Source organism: Camelina sativa, chromosome 9 (genome assembly GCF_030686135.1).
Source record: "Camelina sativa cultivar CO46 ecotype springtype chromosome 9, ASM3068613v1".
In the NCBI taxonomy this organism is placed as follows: domain Eukaryota; kingdom Viridiplantae; phylum Streptophyta; class Magnoliopsida; order Brassicales; family Brassicaceae; genus Camelina; species Camelina sativa.
Window position 1 is genome coordinate 7,707,271 of NC_141888.1, and position 22,780 is coordinate 7,730,050.

A 22,780-nucleotide genomic window follows, 5' to 3' on the forward strand; every position below is an offset into this window, starting at 1 on the left:
AATCTCTTCCATTGTGGAAAAGACCAAACAATAAAATCCCAGATACACCAAATATCATCGAACCCTGCTTCCCAATCAGAGATCCGCAGTATCAAAAACCCGATAGATATTCTTACCCAAAAATCCCCAAAATCCCGAATCTCAATCCCTAACAATTGACCAAGGGAAGGATCTCCGAGAACAACATCACCAATCACCACCAGATCGAAAGAGAACAATAAAAAACCCCATTCTTTAACCCGACAAAGAACCCCAATCATCCGAAAATCGAAAACCTAGAATCGCCTCTCCTTTCTCCTTTCGTTTTTTCTCTAAATTGGTTGTTTCCATTTTATTTGTCATAATTTTATGGAAAAAAATTTGAAAATGAAGACTGAAGATTATATTACGAGTTAAATTAGACTTAGTTAGATTGATTTGCACTTTATATCAGTAAACATTAGAGGATTTTTCCTCTATTTTCCTTTTTTTAATATTTTTCTTTATTTCTGCAGAAAAACCCTATACTTTTTATAACTATAGATAATAGATTTAATACTTTTTTATAATACTTTGAATACCTTACGTACACATCTAAAGAAAAACTAGTTTCTATTATGCCAGTTCTCTAGCATAGTAAAAAGATGTTTCTACGTCTATCATAAAATTCTAGATTCGACAATAGTATAGGCTCCTGGAACATAAATAATGCTTTTAACCAAAAAAAATCTTTATTTTTATATCACATATAATCCTTCCTAGTATTTTTAAAATTATTTTTTAAGTTATAAATAAGTTCAAAACCAAAAATTAATAGCTTAACTGGTAAAGATTTACAGTAAGAGCTTAGAGGACCCTGGCAATTTAGAGTGCTTTTTGAAACAAAACCATAAAATTTATCTTCGTCTTGGGTTTGAGAGGATGTAAACATTCAAAAGTGTGTAAAATGTGTGATTGTCATTGTTTACTCTCCTCATTTAATTATAACTAGGTGATACCCCGTGCTACAGCACGAGATTGTATATTTTGTTAGTTATTTTTTTGTAATTTGTATTTGTAATGTAGTTTTTTATTTTGATTTATTTTCTTTGTTTATATAGTGTTTATTTGTATATTTGGGTTATACAGTAAACTGGAAATCCTAATAGAGTAAGTAGTTTGTAAAATATAGCTTTTCACGAAATCAGATACACCGCAATATTGGATAGTAGTTTTGTAAGAGACTAGACACTCCGCAATATCGGATAGTAGTTTTGTAAGAGGATAGATATACCGCAATATCGGATAGTAGTTTTGTAAGGGCATCTCCAACCCACCTCTATATTTGCTTTTTAACTCTATTTTAGAGTAAAATCTACTCCAACTCATCTCTATTTCTATCTCTATAATAGAGATCTCTATTTTTTTCCTCTATATATAGAGGAACTCTATTTTTTTCTCTATAATAGAGTTAAATTTTTTATTTATAAAATGGTCCTTGAACTTTTAACACTTTTATATTTATGATCAAAATAAATAAAATATATATTTAATGGTCCTTAAACTTTTAACACTTTTATTATTTTATATGATGCAATGTATTTCTTTTAATAAATGTGATATTTAAAGAATATTTATGAATGTGAAAATTTTAAATAATGTCATAATTTTATGAAAGTTTCACAAATACTAAAATAAATGAGTTAGTTTGCAACTTTTATAAGTAAAAGGTATTAATAGTAAAATAAAAAAGGAATCTCTACGGAATATTCTTTTTAGAGGAAAAAATAGAGGTATCTATTGGAGCAAAAGTCACCTCTATTATAGAGTTCCTCTATTTAATAGGTAAAAATAGGGAAAACCATTGGAGTTTTTCTTTATTTTAGTTTGTCGTCAAAAGAGGAGAAGTTGCTTGTTAAATTTTAGTGTGAGATATTTCTTAGGAAACCATTGTATTTATAGTGAGATTATGTATATTTAGGTTATTATTTAGAAGTTAATATTTGATATATCAAATCTCAGCAAAATTGTAAAAAACTAATTTAATTTATAGTTTGATAAAAATACATGTTATAACGGGTTTAACTCAAACTTTTTTTATATTTTAAATTTTTTAAGAGTAAAAATATTAATATTACTTAAATATTTTATATACTTAAATATATTATAATATTTTAAACTTTTGACGGAGTTCAAAAATTTATAATAATTTAAACATGCTATAAAAATTTAAATATTTATAATCTCTTAAACTTTTTTGAAAAACGTAAATATATTATAATATGTTTACTTTTCAAAAGTTTAAATATGCTCAAATATAGAACCAAATTAAACTGTTAAATTTGGATACTTGATAAATCAAGCTTCCTACTCATTTGTACTCAAAATATATTAGTCATATATTTATAGTGGTTATGAACCATATTCCAAAATATGTAGTCGATGTGGATATACAGTACACACTTTCTGTAAATTAGTTTACAATTTTATATATATATATATATAATTTCTGCAAATTTTATTCTTTCCATCTATACTAATCATAATTAATTACTATAATTTCGTTAAGGAAATATTGAAAAAATCTAAGTTAAATGATGATTTGTTTTTATTTAATTGTATTAAGTTGATTTGTTGTTTCCGTAAATATCTCACAATATAAAAGCAAATCAAATAAGTTTACATATAGTAAAACCTCTATAAATTAACAATGTTGGGACCATGAAAATCTATTAATTTATAGAGGTTTTAATTTATTGATAAATTAATAATTATTAATTTATAGAGAGACTTTCCTAATTTGGTAAAAATATATTTTAAAAAATAATGATTGTTATAACTAATATTTTTATAAAATCAATTACAGAGAAAATAACAATTATCATATTTTAAAGATAACACTCAAAGAGTTTTATATAGTAAAATACTAAAAAAGAACTCTAATAAAAATTAATGTGTATATATATATATAGTTAGATAATTTTGTATAATTATTAATTTATATTATTGATGGGACCATATATTTACAGAGGATTTTCAAAAAAAATATTATCTTATTATATTATCGAATAGTGCCCAAAATTACACTAGTTCCAACTTGGGACCGACAAAATTATTAATTTATAGAGATTATTAATTTAATGAGTATTAATTTATAGAGGTTCTACTGTATATATACAATTTCGTATTTAATCTATTGATTATTTTGGAAGCAACAAAGTCACAATCCATAAGTATTAAAGATTTCTCATTATTATTAATATTCGTAATAATTATATGGATTAAATATGGTAGTTGTTAATATTTGATATTATTGAAGCCATTAAATACTCAGATATCAATTTCCTTATTTATAGGGATTATACCTCATTTTGGCGACAGGAAAAATTATTCTTGAACCAAACAGTATACATGATCCGAATATTATAAACCTGGAGTACAAACAGATCCGCGAGTTTTATTTCTTCTTTTTTTGGGTTAAAGAGGATCCGCGTTCCGACCCGGTCGTAATTAAGTGGTCGAGCAAGGGGTATAATGGTCATTTAGATAAATCGTAACTATAGGTTAATTTAATTAAATTAAGTGATTCTCTAATTATTTTTAATGAAAAACGTATCAAAACAAAGTCATGGTCCAATTTGAGTCTAGGGAGTACTTCTGCTTTAATAGTATAGATGTTTTTAATTATATTTTTTAAAACCTTTAAACTCTATGGTCAACTATTCAGCTACTATATATATATAAATATATATTGAGTCAGTCATTTATACAGATTTACACATACATGCATTTTATTTGGTCTTTCTTTTTTAGTTTTGGTCTCTCATTTTTTTCTTGTTGCAACATTAAGGGGGTGTTATTAGATTAAGGATTTCAATGAATTTTATTTAATGCATGACATCAGTGGATTTAAAAGTCTAATGTATTTGTGTGGATTTTATAATGCATATAAGGTGGATTTGAAAGTCATTGATAATATATTTTTGGTGATTGTTATGAATTTTTTTAAAGTTATTTATAGAAAATTTTTTTTTATCCATAAACTGTGTTATACACCAAAACCATATTAAATTAACAACATCCAGACTTTTACACAGGTCATGGAAGACTTCAATTAAATTGTATTTGTTTTCAATATACATAGGGTTTGTGCAGGAAGTAACAAACATTGAACCCAGAAAAAAGTGTGATTATACCATGAACCCAGAAAAAAAAATAAAGATCTTGAACCCAGAAAAAAAAAAGTTAAAAAACACAAAAAAAATTCTCAAATATAACACAGATCTGATGAATAAGTGTGATTATAGATATAGGATTTGTGGAGTAAGAAACAGACATTGAACCCAGAAAAAAAATTACAGATCATGAACCCAGAAAAAAAAAATTAAAGAACACAAAAAAAAAATTCTCAAAAATAATATAGATCTGATGAATAAGTATGATTATATAAAAGGATTGAGAAAACAAAAATTAAACATTAATATGTTGCTAGAGATCCATCTAGAGAGAGATGAGAAAAAATGAAATGCTTGAGAAAAATGTGGTATTGTGTTTATTCATATTTTAGAAATAAAGTAAGTTAAAATCCAAAATCACACAAAATCCAGTAGATATTTGAAAGGACCGACATTTTTTTTAATAATAAATATTTAAATATAATATAATAAATAAACTACAACTAGTGGTCCCATACCCACTAACCACCTAACCACAACCACAACCAACAGCGGAATAACAATACCAATAAATATCAAATAATAACCAATATCATAACATAAACCATATCCAATAAACAATCATCAGTAAACATGAAACCAGCAACCTAGCAATGTTTCTAATGACTCAACTCTAGCAACCTAGCAATGCCAGACAACATCCAATCGAGTCCCTAGAACATCCTCCTCTTCATTGCCTTGATTCTACGATCACACTTTGCCTTTACCTACACCACAAACACAAATTGAGATGCATGAGTATTTGATAAACACTCAGTGAGGCAATCCTCCCGTCTACTGGGCTATACACACAAGCAACAGTGATTCCAATGTTCCAAACAAACAACAAACAAAACAAACAAACCAGGAAATCAAACATCGTCTCGCTGGAAGGGAGGTGTCGACCGACACCATCCAAGTGTCGACCAACACTAGCCTTGGTGTCGACCGACACTACGCCACAGTGTCGATCGATGCCCAATTTGCTGGTGTCGACCGACACCAAGTGGTGTTGATCGACACTCCCTCTGCAACTGCGATCCGCACGAGGTCCAGAGTTGAATCTCGCTCCCAAATCTCCTCCAAATCGTCCAATACTCGAAACCCAAGCCTTATACATCCGTAGGAACCTGTATCAACCAATCCCAGCAAAAAAAACACACAAACAAGCAACAAACAAGCAAGAACAAGGAAATCAAAGGCTTAGATTAGCCATGGTCATGCACTCACCTCTCTGCAGAAAGATTATGACCAATAAGAACGAATTCCCTCACTCTTAGCAAGCTTCTAACAGTTTTCCAGCCTTAGATCTCCCAAGAACAGCAAGGAATCTCACCAATCTCTCTCAAAAGCTCAAGAACAATGTTTTCTCTCTTTTCTTCTCAAAAACAAACAAACGGCGACAAACACCACTTCCAAAACCCTTCTGGTCGACAATTCCTTTAAATATCTCGGTTTAGTGGTTTTCCTTAAACCAAACCGACCAAAATCGGTAAAAAACTCAATCTGGTCGAACCGGAAAATTAGTGGTGTCGACCGACACCCCCTAGGTGTCGATTGACACCCATCCACAAAAACCAATTTTTGGTTAGCGGATGTTACAATTCTCCCCCACCAATCTAGATTCGTCCTCGAATCTCGAACGACCATCAGTCAAGAACTCCCGTGCAACCATCTCCACGGCCCGGACTCCTCTAACCGATCTATAGAAGGTCACCTCTAGGCGATAGACTCACGCTCCATGCGTCATTTGCTCTCGACTTTTGGATTTTCCTTTACTCATAGGCCTAAACCTTGAGTTTTTATTGGCTCCTCATCAGACCTAAGTCTGCATGCCATAATGTTGGCTCCTCATCGGGCCTAAACCCGCATGCCATAATATATAAGGAAAAATCCAACTCGTCTCTTGGGTTGCCACCCTACAGCACGCTCCCGGATCGTCATCCGAAGTCGATATACCAACCATATTCCCAAGCCACATTGTCTCTGAATATGGCAGTACTAGGAGAACCTAAGTCCTCCAAGAGTCGCGAGCAAACAATTCTGAACACGTCTGAGTCTTATCCCTATCCAGGTTTCCTTCCCGTGGCTCGCGTAAAAAATCTCAATGTCCTACCAACCACATATCCCCGCACTGGAATACCTCATGACCACACCAGGATCATATACATGCCACAAAGGCCAAACAAAATGTCCTAAAGAAGACCGCCACCAAGGCCAAACAAAATGTCCTAAAGAGGACCGCCACCAAGGCCAAACAAATGTCCTAAAGAGGACCGTCACAAAGACCAAACAAATGTTCTAAACAGGACCATCACAAAGACCATCTGTCCCGAAACACCGTCACAAAGATCATCTATCCCGAAGGACCGTCACAAAGATCATCTGTCCCGAAAGACCGTCACAAAGACCATCTGTCCCGAAGGACCTTCACAAAGACCATCTGTCCCAAAGGACCGTCACAAAGACCATCTGTCCCGAAGGACCGTCACAAAGACCACACAATGTATCAAAATACCGCCACTAAGGCCACACAATGTCTAAAAAGACCGCCACACACGGGCACACTGACTCGAAAGTCCGCCACTAAGGCCACACCATGTCTAAAAAGACTGCAACACACGGCACACTGACACAAAAGTCCGCCACTAAGGCCACACAAGCCTCTCCAAGGCTTTTCACCGCTAAAATGGACAAATTCTAACTCCCGTAAAACTTTCCATATTTAGCACTTTCCATTTTTGGAAACTTCCATCTCAGGAAACTTTCCTCCAAAAACCCCGCCTCATGAAAACTTTATACCCCAAGCACCAACTCATCTTATTACTGAGTCGCACAACCAACCACCCCAAGCGACCGAGTAAACAAGAGAGATGGGCTGGAATACTCCATTCCCGCTCCAGCCACGGATTACAGATGGGACCAGGCTAGACAAGTTCAAGTCACGGCTTGCTTCTCATACCACTTCTTAAACCTTGCCTTCATCCTCGCCTCAGTCTCCCAAGTATGCTCCTCCACACCATCGCAGTCCCAAAGGACTCTCATCAAAGGAATCTTCTTCTTCCGAAGTTCCCTGATCCTCCTCTCGAGAACCCTCACTGGTCTCGCCTCCAATGTCATGTTTGGCTGAAGATCCTCAAGAATCTTAGCTAACACCTGCTCACCCTCACGGAGACACTTCCGCAACATAGACACATGGAAAACCTTATGGAACGCAAGCATAACCTCAGGTAACTCCAGTCTATATGCCACTGGTCCACCTCGCTCAATCACTCTGAAAGGACCCATATACCTCAGACTCAACTTAGTCTCAGTCAATGACCTGTTCGGACCCTGCAACATGGCCATCTTGAGGTACACTCTGTCTCCTACCTGAAACTCAAGATCTCTCCTCCTCCTATCAGCATAACTCCTCTGCCTATCCTGAGCCTCCTTCATGTTCAGCTTGAGAACCCGAATCTTCTCTGAGGTCTCCTGAACAAAATCTGCCCCGTACATACTCCTCTCCCCCACCTGAGTCCAGCATAACGGTGTACGACACAGCCTCCCATACAAAGCCTCATAAGAAGCCATCCCAATACTCGCCTGATAATTGTTGTTGTAAGCAAACTTTACCAGGTTCAGGTGATCTGCCCAATGGCCACCCCAATCCAAAACACACATCCTCAGCAAATCCTCTAGTGTCTGGATCGTCCTCTCTGACTGTCCATCTGTCTGGGGAGGATAAGCTGTACTCATATGCACCTTAGTGCCCATCTCTGCCTGAAATGCCTTCCAGAACATTGAAGTGAACCTAGAATCCCTGTCAGACACAATGCTCGCTAGCACCCCATGCAATCTGACTAGACACAATGCTCGCTGGCACCCCATGCAATCTGACTATCTCTCTCACATACTTCTTAGCCAAGACCGCTGCTCCATAAGTCTTCTTAATGACCAGAAAATGTGCTGACATAGTCAACCGGTCCACAATGACCCAAATAGCATCAAAAGTCCGAGACACTGGCAATCCTACCATGAAATCCATCGTGATCATATCCCACTTCCACTCAGGAATGGGTAGACTCTTCAGTAATCCGTCAGGAACCTGATGCTCAGCCTTCACTAGCTGACACGCATCGCACCTCGCGACCCAACTAGCTACATCATTCTTCATCCCGACCCAGTGATAGTACCTCTTGAGATCACGGTACATCTTAGTCGCTCCTGGATGAATAGAAAACCTGCTCGCATGAGCCTCTCTCAGGATCTCCTGTCTTAACTCCTCATCCTTGGGCACACAAACCTGATCGTGCACCAAGATAGTACCATTATCTGATACCTGATACTCTGAATCAACATCCTTTGAGGCATTCACCATCCCCAAATCCTTCTCCTGAGCCAACCACACCTTATTCAGCAGGTCTGCTCTATCAACCGCCTCCAAACCCAACGGTTCCTGAGACACATCACATAACCTCAAAGCACTGATCTCTCCTACCAGAGACTCCAACTCCTGCTCAGGCAAAGCCAACACTGGCGTAGTAGTCAACATCTCCTTCATGCTTGCAAAACCCTCTACTCACTCATGTGACCAAACAAAAGGAACATCCTTCCCTATCAACTTAGTCATCAGACGTGCCTTGCTTACAAAACCCTGCACAACTCTCCTGTAGAACCTGCCAACCCAAGGAAGCTCCTGATCTCTGTGGCATTCTGCGGTCTAGGCCAATCTCTGATAGCATGAATCTTCTCCGGATCTACAGAAATTCCCTCTGCAGAAATAATGTGACCCAGAAACTCATCTCATGCTGCCAAAAACTGCACTTGCTCAACTTAGCAAACAACTTCTGCTCCCACAGCTTCTCCACTACTGCTCTCAAATGCATTGCATGCTCTTCAGGACTCTTAGAAAATACCAGGATAGCGTCGATGAAAATGATGACAGACACGTCCAGAAACTCCTGAAACACGTTGTTCATCAACCTCATAAACGCTGCTGGCGCGTTCGTCAACCCGAACGACATCGCCACAAACTCATAAACCCAAACCTCGTCCTTCTTGCAACCTCTTCCCTTGTCTCCCTCAGCAAGCTTACCAAAACCTTGAATCTTGCAACCCTGTCCATCTCCAATGAACGTAATCCAACATCGTCGCAACGATTAGATTATCCTGCCATGAAGGCTTCTCGTGAACTTATGAATCTGGCAAACATGCCTTTCCCGACTCAGACCTACTGTAACTCCCCTTCCCGGGACTCCAGCACTACCGGCCTCACAATCCTGGCGAAACAGCTACACATTTATAACCGCTCTGGTTCATAAAACCCTGACCCATTGGTCAACACATCTAAAACCCGAGATTAAACCACCGTCAATCTCTCGATATCTACATTCAATCGGATTGTTTATGCTCACGTCCTAGGTATTGCTTGTTCCCAAATCCACCACCCTTAGGTCGCAACCTTCGAGCCCTACCGATCTCACTGTAAGACCAGCGTCTTCGAGTTATACCGTCTCACTCTTGGAACACAATCCTCAAGATCTCGGTATCAGGGTAACTACTCATCCCCTCAGGGGAACATAATGCCCTCTGCCACTCTCGGAGCCCCCAGCCCCTCGAGCTATCGGTATTCCGGAGAATCACCATCCCCTCAGGAGCAACAATCCTTAACCACTATAAACATCTCCCGACCAAAAGTACTTCCTGTGGTCAGAGTATAACATTTCAATGTTACACCTGCCCACTCAACTTATAATATCCAACTGGATTACCCATCAAACAGAGAAAATATCTGCTCCAACTACATACGTCCACCTATCCGCCTCTCTAGGCCCGATACCTCTTGAGAATATTCTCATACCGGTCATCTACAACTGCTCCATCCTCTTAACATAGGATGAAAACTCCTCAACATCCACAGCCCTCGGCTGCACCCCGCCACATGTGGTACAACTGGAGCCTGCACTGGTACCCCTCTCGGTAACCGCTCCACCAGCACACCAACAGATCCGCCAAGCGATCATCTCGACCCTGGGCTACACCTGCTGCAACCCCACCTCTGGGTTCCCGGCACGCTCACCGGCTAACCCCCTCTGGTTCCTCCTGATACGCTTGCAACCCTCTGACATACCTCCTCGTGGAACTTTGGACCTCACACTCGCTGGCTTCGGGACCCACCCAAACATGACCACGACCATGTCCCCGTCCACGACCAACAACTCAAACACCTTTAACCACTGCACTTCCAAGAACAGAGGCTAACAAGCAATCTTAACATAACACAAAAACACAAAAACACAAACTCACCGTATTATCACACTGTCGGCTCGAAGAGGATGTTGTTAGAGTTCCATCTAGAGAGAGATGAGAAAAAATGAAATGCTTAAGAAAAATGTGGTATTGTGTTTGTTCATATTTCAGAAGTAAAGTACGTTGAAATCCAAAATCACACAAAATCCAGTAGATATTTGAAAGGACCAACTTTTATTTTTTTAATAATAAATATATAAATATAATATAATAAACAAACTATAACTAGTGGTCTCATACCCACTAGCCACCTAACCACAATCACAACCAACAGCGGAATAACAATACCAATAAATATCAAATAATAACCAATATCATAACATAAACCATATCCAATAAACAATCATCAGTAAACATGAAACCAGCAACCTAGCAATGTTTCTAATGACTCAACTCTAGCAACCTAGCAATGCTAGACAACATCCAATCGAGTCCCTAGAACATCCTCCTCTTCATTGCCTTGATTCTACGATCACACTTTGCCTTTACCTGCACCACAAACACAAATTGAGATGCATGAGTATTTGATAAACACTCAGTGAGGCAATCCTCCCATCTACTGGGCTATACACACAAGCAACAATGATTCCAATGTTCCAAACAAACAACAAACAAAACAAAAAAACCAAGAAATCAAACATCGTCTCACTGGAAGGGAGGTGTCGACCGACACCATCCAAGTTTCGACCGACACTGGCCTTGGTGTCGACCGACACTACCTCACAGTGTCGATCGATGCCCAATTTGCTGGTGTCGACCGACAACAAGTGGTGTCGATCGACACTCCCTCTGCATCTGCGATCCGCACGAGGTCCAGAGTCGAATCTCGCTCCCAAATCTCCTCCAAATCGTCCAATACTCGAAACCTAAGCCTTATACATCCGTAGGAACCTGTATCAACCAATCCCAGCAAGAAAAACACACAAACAAGCAACAAACAAGCAAGAACAAGGAAATCAAAGGCTTAGATTAGCCATGGTCATGCACTCACCTCTCTGCAGAAAGATTCTGACCAATTAAGAACGAATTCCCTCACTCTTAGCAAGCTTCTAGCACTTTCCCAGCTTTAGATCTCCCAAGAACAGCAAGGAATCTCACCAATCTCTCTTAAAAGCTCAAGAACAATGTTTTCTCTCTTTTCTTCTCAAAAACAAACAAACGGCAACAAACATCACTTCCAAAACCCTTCTGGTCGACAATTCCTTTAAATATCTCGGTTTAGTGGTTTTTCTTAAACCAAACCGACCAAAATCGACAAAAAACTCAATCTGGTCGAACCAGAAAATTAGTGGTGTCGACCGACACCCCCTAGGTGTCGATCGACACTCATCCCCAAAAACCAATTTTTTGTTCGCAGATTTTACAATATTGAATAACAATAAATTTTAATGGATTTTATAAAATACACAATTGGATAACACCTGATTTCTAAACACATCAAATTCCTTTAAAAACCACCATCCAATAACACCCCCTAAATAAACACTTCTAGCAATTCCATTCCGTATGCTATAGTTATGTTCGTTAATTTCATACAATCGTTTTTTTTTTTCATTACAATGATCAAAAATTGTTCATCAAATACTTTCTGTAGATGCAAGAATGACAACAGCACTTCTGTACACTCAGATACTAAATTATTATATTCCTTTCTTTCTTCAAATTTGAAATATAAGTAAATAAATTACCAAATTACTTTGATTAATATTATTCATTCTTTTTTTTGGTCAAATCTATATTAACATTTTCACAGCAGTTTTAGCAAAGAAAGCTTGGAGTTGGGCAATATATACATTCTATGTCATTGTAATTAAGACATCTAAAACAAAAAGAAATTAAAAAAAAATGATATTAGCAAAAATTGAGTATGGAAATACATGTTTTCTTAAAATATCTGAACAAAATCAATTTCTATTAAATGAGATGTTCCATGGGCTGAATACTAACCGTCGGTGTAATTCATAATTTTTGGCGTTCAAAACGGACATGAGTAAGGCTTATGATAGAGTGGAATGGGATTTTTTGGAGGCGGTTTTGGTTCGACTAGGATTTCACAGGAAATGGATTTCGTGGATTATGTGGTGTGTCTCGTCCGTGTCGTACCAGGTTCTTCTTAATGGTCAACCCCGAGGATTTATTAGACCGCAGCGGGGCTTACGTCAGGGTGATCCTCTCTCACCATATTTATTTATCCTTTGCACAGAAGTTTTAATAGCAAACATTAAAAGGCTGAACGGGAGAAGAAATTAACGGGTATTACCATTGCCCGTGATAGTCCTACGGTCTCACATTTGTTGTTCGCGGATGATAGTTTGTTTTTTTGTAAGACAACGGCAAATGAATGTAGGACGGTAATGGATATTATTGATAGTTATGGCAGAGCCTCGGGACAGGAGGTTAATTTGGCGAAATCCTCTATTATGTTTGGTAAAAAGGTTCCTGATGATATTCGATCCCAGTTGAAATCAGTTATAGGCATCTCTACGGAAGGTGGTATGGGTTCTTATTTGGGTATTCCCAAAAATCTGCAAGGGTCGAAAACTAAGGTTTTTAGCTATATTAAGGATCGTTTGGACGAGCGAGTAAATGGCTGGTCCGCAAAGTGTTTATCCAAGGGTGGTAAGGAAGTTATGATTAAATCGGTGGCTTTGGCCCTTCCTACTCATGTCATGTCATGCTATAAACTACCACAGGATCTAACCTCTAAACTAACGAGTGCAATAGCTACCTTTTGGTGGAAGTCTAATGATAAGGCTCGAGGTATGCATTGGGTTGCGTGGGATAGATTGTGTAAAGATAAAAGTGAAAGCGGATTAGGTTTCCGAGCTTTGGAACAATTCAACGAAGCCATGCTGGCTAAACAGTTTTGGCGTTTAATTCATTATCCGAATTCTTTAATGGCCCGGGTGATGAAAGGATGATATTTTAGAAACAAACATCCTCATATGGCAAAAAAACCGAATAATCCTTCCTTTGCATGGAGGAGTATTTATTCCACTAAGGGGTTGGTGGAACAGGGAGCGAGATGGGCGGTAGGCTCCGGGTCCTCGATCTCGTTCTGGCGTGATCCATGGTTGCCAGATATCCGCCCAAGACCAGTGAGTGGTCGGGGGAGTTTATGGTTACCGAGTCTGATGGTTAATCATTTAATCAATCCATTTACGAAGGACTGGCATCTGCCTATTATTGAGGAGTTTTTTATCCTGAGGATATCTCTCTTATTCGGAGTATGCCGATTAGTAAAATTGGTCAACCAGATAGATTATTATGGCATTTTACTAAGTCAGGGAAGTATACAGTCAAATCAGGTTATCGTTTTGCCCGAGATTTACTTGCGGATGTTGAATATGGGCCGACTACTGTGGCCTTGTGGGCTCAGTCGTGGAAATTAGATGTACCCTCTAGGATTCAACATTTTTTCTGGCAGATTGGGTCGGGTACTCTTCCCGTTTTAGAAAGGCTTTCGTATCGGGATATTCGGTTTGAGGCTACGTGTAAGCGGTACGAGTCTGCAATAGAGACTATCAACCATGCATTATTCGAGTGTCCACGGTCGCGAAGCATTTGGGATTTGACCCCAGTGGTTATCAATTTGGGAGGTTTTTCATATGATTCGATTTATGCGAATCTAGATTTCATATTCTGGCGGGCGTCTTCCCAATCCGGGATTTCAGATGAAGCTCTTCATCTACCCTGGATTGTATGGTCAATTTGGAAGGATAGGAACAAAAAGGTTTTCCAAGATATTGAGGTGGAGCCAACTGAAATTTTGAATCAAGCGGCAAATGATAAATTACTGTGGGAGGAGGCCAAATCATACTCGACGCGTTATTTGGATACACCGCCTCTTATGGAGGATAGGGGTCTCTTCCCTCATTGTCAGATTGATTATTCATGGAAAAATGCGGATCCTTTTTAGGGTTTGGGCTGGTGGTGTTGCAGCGGCGAACATTCAACGCTTCTTTTGGGAGCACGGAGTCAAAGAAGAGGTCTTACCACCTTACATGTGGAACTGCAAGCACTGCTCTAGGCTATGGAGTCCTTACTGGCGGCTGGAGTTGATTGTCAGACGTTTGAGACGGATTGTGCTGAGCTAAGTGCGATGGTGCAGACGCCGGAAGATTGGCCTGCTTTCTCCAATTTGATGGAGGATTTCGCTTTCCTCCGAACCTCTTTCCCTTCCTTCACCTTAGTCAGGATCCCACGAGATGTCAACGTTAGGGCGGACTGTCTGGTTCGGTCATCACGATGCTTACCCTCCTAATCTATTTTTGTAAACTCTTTTCCTCCTGTTTGGGCAACGAATCTTCGAGTTCTCTTTTAATTTTATTAATGTTTGGTTGAAAAAAAAATCAATTTCTATTTTCCTTTTTTAGATACAAGTTTTAAACGTTTTAATGAAAAAAAAACTATAATATCTTACCTTATTCAATTTTGATTTTCCATAATTGGTTTGGCAAACTTGTTTCCAAAGATTTGCAAACTACTAACTGATTTTCCATTATACATGTTTTGTTTTTATAAGTTGTTTAATGTTTTCTATGTTAAAATGGATAGAGCAATTGATGTCAAAATGGATAGAAAAAATATAAAAATAAACTAACAATGTATGATTTTATTATACTATATATATATATATATATTTTAACCTCCACAAAATGATAGATGTTTTTTGACTAAAAAAGATGTGTCATTTATAGAGTTATGATGTCAAATACAAATATATATCCTGTTGCACAATTTAAGTAGTGAATACATCAAATTTAGTCCTATGAGTAATATCAATAATATTAAATATTTTTGCGGGTTGGTCTAAAAACACAAACAAAATATCTTAAAACTTAATTTTATATGAAAAGAGTTAAAAATCAACACTAATCTGCTCTATCATACTCATATACAAAACTAACTAGTTTTTTTTTTTTAATTACTAAGAGGTTCTGGACAAAACTAACTAATTTCAATTTTTTTTTTTTTTTGTGCCAACAAAGTACAAGATCAGCTCAAATGAGCCAATTAGCAGGAAAAATGTTCACAAAGGTAATTGGATGCGACTCCACTCTAGCACGACACGCCAGCTTGTCCGCACTACCATTCTGTGATCTGGGAATCTGAACTACAGAAAATGATAGGAATTCATCCTTATCTTCTTCAATTACGTCCAAATATGTCTTGAAAGCAGGTCACTCAGAAGGCGAAGACACCATCTTCACCGAATCAGAACACTCTGTGAAAAAACAACTTTCTCATTATCTGCACCAATCATACACCGCATTGCCCAGATGAGAGCTTCCACTTCCGCATGGAGGGGTGACAAGCTACAGCGAAAGTTAGATGCACCCATAGTGGGAGATTCTTCCTCAGGACAAATGCAATGCCATCTTCTGCCAATGAACTGGTCAATCGCCTTCCAAGATCCATCCACAAAACATCGGTGACTGGTTCCATAACTATTAACCGCGATACTAGTATGAACCGTAGAAGCAGAGAAAGGTCAAAAGCCACTATGAGGTGAAGATCCTAAGGATCCTCCTGGGCCAAAAACCAAAGCTTTGCTTCCTCTTCTGCTATCTGTAAAATCGCTAATGGATTAGAGTCCAAATTGCTTAATAATTTATCATTTCTGGCCTTCCACATATACCAGAGAATCCACGGGAACACCTCCACCAAAAGAGTGTCCTGTAATCTCCAAAATAAAGAGTCCATGTTTGTATAGACGGAGTCTGAAAGAAAACTGCCCGAGGATGTCGGGAATGGGGACAAACCCCAAACCTGAAGAGCTGGAGGACATAAGAAAAGAGCATGATTGATTTTCTCCTCCGTCCCTTCACAAACCTCACACTCCACATCACAGCCCAGTCCACGTCTCCGCAGATTAGATGTTGTCGCCATAACTAATTTCAAATTTGTGAATAAAATTTAAATAATATTATATGAACTATAAAGCATTATACATATTAACAGATGTTTACTTTCACAACAACTAATTTTGATTGATTAAATTTCAAAATAAAAGAATTTTGATTAATTAAATTCTAAATGAAAATAATAATTTTTATATAGATAAAGCAAATAAAATTATAAATATCTCAATATTATTGTAAAAAGTTTAAAACATATATTTGATCCAATATAATGTTTTTTTGTAAGTTATATAAAATATTAAAAAAAAACATAATCACGCGGTGTACAGCAGGTTAAAATCTAATAATATTATTCCTTTTTTATCATCTTCTCTGTTATTAAGCTCCATTACAGGTTTGATCAGTTAACTATATCTTATTTTTCTTTGTTCATATAGACTATGTATTATTAAGTTTCATTCCCACCCACCACGAAACAAAGTGAGTTGTTCTGGATCGGGTGCAATATTGAGTAATACCTCCTTCTAGAAAGCAGTTTCGCCAAATGGAAAATCGAACTATCATGCCTTCATGCAGATACAAACCCCATTTCCGAGTGTGATACGTGATGGCAAAAAACGTAATATTCGAAATTTAATAATGCTAGATATTTATCGAAATTTTCAAACTATGAGTTATTTAGCAAAATTGGAAATATAAATAGGTTTCCCAGTATATATTGGTATTTTATCGACATCACTAACTGGTTTCCTAATGTATATATTGGTATTTCATTTTTTTAAATGTGTTTCAACAATGAGTTGTCTGGCGACTGACCAATGAAAAATAGATGCACGTGGGACCTTTTCCCAACAAGGAAGAGTGTGTTCCAGACTCGACAACTTCCCCTTTGTCTAAAACAGTTATCATGTCACAGTTTTGAATCGTGCTAAGTCTATGTGCAATCACAACGCTTGTCCTCCCAACCATCAAACACTCGAGCGCGTCCTGCACAATACGTTCTGACTGGTTGTCTAGAGCGCTTGTAGCTTCATCAAGAAGCAACACTGATGGATTTCTTAGAACAGCTCGAGCAATTGCTATCCTTTGTTTTTGACCACCTGACAATTGTATACCCCTATCTCCGCAGTACGTGTCATAACCGTTCGATAATGATAAGATGAAAGCATGAGCGTTCGCTGCCTTTGCCGCCACGATAACCTCAGACTCGTCGATCGTGTCTGATGTTCCTCCATACATGATGTTCTCTTGGAACGTCCCAGCAAACAGCACTGGCTCTTGACTAACCAAAGCAATGTGTTGACGAAGCGATCTCAGATGATACGACTTTATATCGCGACCATCGATTTTCACAATACCCTTTAATGGGTCGTAGAACCGCTCGATTAAGCTAATTACTGTGGATTTACCAGATCCGCTTGGACCGACAATTGCTGTGGACTTCCCCTCGTTGATCTCGATGGAGAAGTTCTTGAATATAATCACGTCGGGTCGTGTTGGGTAAGCGAAGTCCACATTGACAAATTTGATTTCTCCTTTTATTTTTTCAGGGAGGTATCCATCCGGATTCTCCGGCTCAATGGTTGTGCATCGATCTAACGCTGCAAACACAGACGCAACTGCATCCGAGCTCTTAGCTAGATCCGTTGTCATGGCTCCAGCGTCTGCTATAACACGACCCGTACTTACAAAGACTATAAACAACTCAAAAAATTCTTTAGACATTATCTTCCCATCAGCAATAAGTCTACTCCCGTACCAGAAATTCAAAACTGAAATGCACGTCATGACGCTTCGTGAAGTTGCAAGCACTATTCCTGCTAACCACGATTGTCGGATGTTTTCTCTTCGTGGACCTTCCTGAACTCTTTCTAGTAATTTTATGATTCGTTCTTGTGATGAGAAAGCTGTGATAGTTCGGATGTTTGAGACAGCTTCCGCAGCTAGTTTGCTGCTCTCGTCTTGGGCTTCAATGGCTTTTTGGGATAAGCTTTTGAGTATAATACGATGTCCGTAGAAGCACAAAACAACCACTGGTTGTACCGCAATCATCACAATGGCGAATTTCCATGCGATGACCATACCAAGTGTGCAAGCGATGCTTACTGTCGATATAGTTTGTACCAACAATGACACTCGTTCACCAACAAGCGATCTCACCTATCATATCAAAAAGTTATAAGAGTATTGGAAAATAAAATTTCACTAAAGTTTGAATTAGTAAGGCAGAAGACATACCACGTTTGCATCTTTTGCTAGTCTAGAGCAAATTACACCACTCGAGTTCTCTTCTTCATCGAACCAGCTTACTTCAAAGGTTAACAACTTTGACAAAATATTTTCTCGGATACGTTTTGTTAGATATTCGCCCATGTATGCAAAACTATAATGTTGAATGATACTGATCACAAAACTGAATATAGCTAGACCAAGAAAGAGCAAAACATAGATCCTTGCTTTCTCCTTGATCTCATCATGGCTCGTTAGAAAATACACTGACACCATCGATCCTGAAACATATGAATATAGTGGTTGTATGGCCCCATAGAGGGCTGCACTTAAGCAACCATACAATGCATGTTTCCACTCTGGTTTATTCATCGCCATCAATCTCTTAAACGATGGTTTAAGCGTCTTCTTATCCTTTGGAGTCGAACCAGGGAGATTTGTATCAGTGCTTGAAGTCGAGAACAAGTTTGACCGGCTTTGAATAGAAATCTTTGGACTATACTTCAAATCTTGGTTCAAAATCGAGACTTGACCCCCTTGCGTACTTACATTAATATTATCATTCGTTTCTTCATTTCCCAGCTGTTGTAAGCGGGTTAGAAAAGTGTATTGACCATCTAAGTTTTTCACGAGCTCTTCGTGTGATCCAGTTTCGACTATGCGACCGTTATGGACTACGCAAATAAAATCAGCATTACGAATGGTAGAAAGACGGTGAGCAATAACTATAGTTGTACGACCAATAGAGGCATTGTCCAAGGCTTCTTGGACTACCCTTTCGGATTCTGAGTCCAACGCGCTTGTTGCCTCGTCTAGAAGGAGAAGTGTTGGTGATTTAATTATCGCACGTGCAATTGCAATCCTTTGCTTCTGACCCCCTGACATTTGTATTCCTCTTTCCCCAACCTTTAAATGTGATCAATAATAAAAAAAAAAAAAAAAAAATTTAATACATGTCTTGATCCAACATAGAAGAAAAAAAATGTCAAATTGTTCTTAAAGTAGGAGTCTTACCTGAGTTTTATAAGCATGAGGGAACTGAGAAATGAATTTATGAGCATTAGAGGCCTTGGCAGCTTCCACTACTTCATCCATGGATGCGTCCTCCTTACCAAAAAGTATGTTCTCTTGTATTGATGTGGCAAAGAGTGCTGGCTCTTGGCTAACAAGACCCATTTGTGATCTCAACCATTTAACTTGTAACTTACTAATGGACACACCATCAATGAGAATATCTCCCGCGATTGGATCATAAAACCTTTGAAGAAGAGATATCACGGTTGATTTTCCCGATCCACTTCCTCCCACCAAAGCCACAGTTTTCCCACTTGGAATTTTCAAACAAAAATCATCAAAGATTGAGGTTTCAGGTCTAGACGGGTACATGAATTTCACATGCTTAAATTCGACTTCTCCTTTTACTTTATGTAAAATTTGACCATCCTTGTTGTCTGAATCAATATTGGGAACTCTTTTAATCACTTTGATAATCCTTTCCCCTGCTACAGCCGCCTCTGAGAAATATTTGAGATTCAACAAACCTCGACCAAGTGATCTAAAACATGTAAGATATAAAGGATCAAAACTACAATTAGAGAAAATCAAAGAGACTTAGACATGTATACTTACGTGCCACCATAAGTGATGCATACGATGGTTGCGAAGATAGTACCGCCTCTGGCGTCATGGTACATAGCCATCCGACTGCCGTACCAAGTCATGAACCCCCAAATAGCATAAACGATACCATTGCTCCCAATGGTGATTCCTTTAGCTAGTCCTTGTCTAAGCCCTAGCTTCACCGACCCTTGTAACGCAGCTGAGAATATGGATATCATCTTCATCTCACTACCAAATGCATAGACGGTTCGCACCAACGAGATAGCTTGCTCAGCAATAGAACCAGCCTCATTGTACTCTTCGCGTATTTCTCTCGAGATGCTGATAAGGGCTCGTCCGCACACCAGTCCAGGGATCAAGAGGACGATAAAAAACGGGAAGCCTACGATTGCGAGTCTCCATAACATGATGAATCCTACGATATAGCTTGCGATAAACGCTGACGCATTCATCAAAAAGTTTGGTAACTGTTCGGAATAAATAAAGAAATTTCACCTGTGAGACATTTTCACCAAAAGAAGAAACAATAATTATTATATAGAAATATAAAGGTTAAGACCTTTTCACTAAGGACGTCTTGGATGACGAGGGTGTCACTTGAGACAGTAGTGATAACATCAGAAGTGCTTGCAACATGAAGATCAAAGTAACCCACATCTTGTCTTAACACTGCTCTTAAGTACCTTTTTCTCATTCGTGATGCTTGTCTCTCCCCTGTCCTTGTCCAGCAATATCCTTCTGTTTTGTTTTTGCATTTCGAAAACCATCCGCATATTTAAATAAAATTTATTATGTTGAAAAGCACCGGTAATTTTTAGTTTTTATTTGGTGTTTTAATTAGGCTTATAAAAAGGGAATTATCGAAAGACTTACCAACGAAACATATCACCAAAGATGCAGAAGCCACGTAAAGCAGAGCTACAACGTTCTGTTAGTTACCCAAAGGAAGATACATTAGTACTCTTTTTTTATATATATAATTACATTAGTAGTTTAGTACTCATTGCTCACGATAAATATTAATATATATTTCATAACCCAAAATATATATATATACTCTCAAGGGATATATAGTTATACGTCCTCTCGTACTCATACTGTCATACAGTCAACGCCGATCAGCTATGAAGTGAAATGGTTCTGTACTCATGATTCCTAACATACATATTTAAAGTTATAAACACATATCATCGCTCATTCGCTCGTTCTTACTAAGAATTGAGACCAAAACCATAGAATAGAGAGTAAAAAAGTTAGAAAATTAAGACCTTCATGATGGAATGCATGAAGGTTTCATCACCGACTGAGGAACCACCGATGTTGTTCAGCAGCAACCCGGTGATGAAAAATGTTATAGGAGTGATGAAGCCATCAGCGATGGCTCCAAGTAAACCTAATCCCATCAGCACTAAATCCACACTGTCGGCATGCATGAATATCGATCTTATGCTCCGAAAAGTCTTCATCTTCTTCCTCTCCTTTGTTTCTTTTTTTTTTCTGTGTCTGAGAAGAAAAGCTAAGACAACACATTGACCTTAAGGAAACGAGAGCTAGCGCTAACAAAGTCTTCTTTTCTTTATTTAAGAGCAAGTGGCACTGTTTACGTATTAATTAGAAGACCGTTGGCCTTTAAATATTACTAATTTTGTTTTTTGGCAGTGTTTAAATATTACTAATGGAGAACAATAAGAGTTACGTGGTTTTTTTAAGTGGCCGTTGATATGTCTTTATTTGTGTACCCCAAAAAAAAAAAAAGATAAGTCTTAACACAACAGTTTATATCAAATTCCTCACTGCAATTAAATGGAATTGATTATCTCTGAAGCGTTAGAATTAGAGTAGATGTTTTTATCATTAAATGGAACTAAACAAAGGCAAAGTTAGGCAAGGAAAACAATACATAAACAACTGTTAACTAAATATTAGTTCAAATAAAAAATAGATAAACAACTGTTAGAGTTAACAAAATATTAGTCCAACTAGGAGATTTTCTTCAAAATTTTAATATAGTAATACAAATTTATGCTTATACTATTTTTAAAAATAATTTTATTTGAGATAATATATTTTTTTTTAATATTGCAATTTTTTGGTAAATTAAATCGACATAATTTTTTTTTTTAGTTTGACATGTATATTATGATGTATGTTATCAAATAACAAATCGAGTAATAACAGTAAAAAACTAATATTATGTAGAGTACACACGGCTGTGTAATTGAATTTAGTTTTTTTTCTTCAAAGTATATATTGTTTGAGAATATAGTTACAAGATTAATCGTATAAAGGAATCGAATGTTCAGTTAAAACCAAAAAATTGTCTGCAACATAGTAACAATAAAATTAAAAAAATATATATATATATATAAGTCGCTGCAACAATTGGTAGATTAGTTCATATTCTTGTCGGATTATACACGAGCACTCATATAATGATCCCATTGTACGAATTATTTTAGAAGATTATAGTAATTTAATTTATCTGAGGTATACTACAGTTTAAGATTGTTTGCTTAGTTGTATTTGTTGTGAAAATTTTAAAAAAATTTTAATTTATCAACCCGCATAAATTTAAGTTTACCAGTCCACTAATGCGAAACATTG

General features: G+C 37.5%; 2 protein-coding genes across 2 annotated transcripts; both read right to left on the minus strand.

Moving 5' to 3' along the window:
• Positions 1–15,672: 15,672 nt before the first annotated feature.
• LOC147937883 (uncharacterized) lies at positions 15,673–16,355 on the minus strand. Its single transcript, XM_087465322.1, has 3 exons — positions 16,236–16,355; positions 16,009–16,142; positions 15,673–15,928 (listed from the first exon to the last, which is right to left on the minus strand). The coding sequence occupies exons 1-3, from the start codon at positions 16,353–16,355 to the stop codon at positions 15,673–15,675; spliced, it is 510 nt and encodes a 169-aa protein (XP_087321448.1).
• A 621-nt stretch (positions 16,356–16,976) lies between these two features.
• On the minus strand, positions 16,977–21,728 carry LOC104715094 (ABC transporter B family member 22-like). The gene is made up of 7 exons (XM_010432540.3): positions 21,445–21,728; positions 21,050–21,104; positions 20,736–20,914; positions 20,186–20,643; positions 19,571–20,111; positions 18,566–19,462; positions 16,977–18,487 (listed from the first exon to the last, which is right to left on the minus strand). The coding sequence occupies exons 1-7, from the start codon at positions 21,640–21,642 to the stop codon at positions 17,117–17,119; spliced, it is 3,699 nt and encodes a 1,232-aa protein (XP_010430842.1). The 5' UTR covers positions 21,643–21,728; the 3' UTR covers positions 16,977–17,116.
• Positions 21,729–22,780: the final 1,052 nt, after the last annotated feature.

What these genes read in the sequence shown, in the direction of transcription:
- LOC104715094 (XM_010432540.3), bottom strand. Translation starts at nt 21,642, where the DNA reads ATGAAGACTTTTCGGAGCATAAGATCGATATTCATGCATGCCGACAGT. An exon ending in TGCATCACTTATGGTGGCAC is followed by an intron (nt 20,112 to 20,185) that starts GTAAGTATACAT and finishes TACATGTTTTAG; the next exon opens with ATCACTTGGTCGAGGTTTGT. An exon ending in TAGCAAAAGATGCAAACGTG is followed by an intron (nt 18,488 to 18,565) that starts GTATGTCTTCTG and finishes TTGATATGATAG; the next exon opens with GTGAGATCGCTTGTTGGTGA.
- LOC147937883 (XM_087465322.1), bottom strand. Translation starts at nt 16,355, where the DNA reads ATGGCGACAACATCTAATCTGCGGAGACGTGGACTGGGCTGTGATGTG. An exon ending in TATGTCCTCCAGCTCTTCAG is followed by an intron (nt 16,143 to 16,235) that starts GTTTGGGGTTTG and finishes TGGAGATTACAG; the next exon opens with GACACTCTTTTGGTGGAGGT. An exon ending in GAAGAGGAAGCAAAGCTTTG is followed by an intron (nt 15,929 to 16,008) that starts GTTTTTGGCCCA and finishes GGTTCATACTAG; the next exon opens with TATCGCGGTTAATAGTTATG.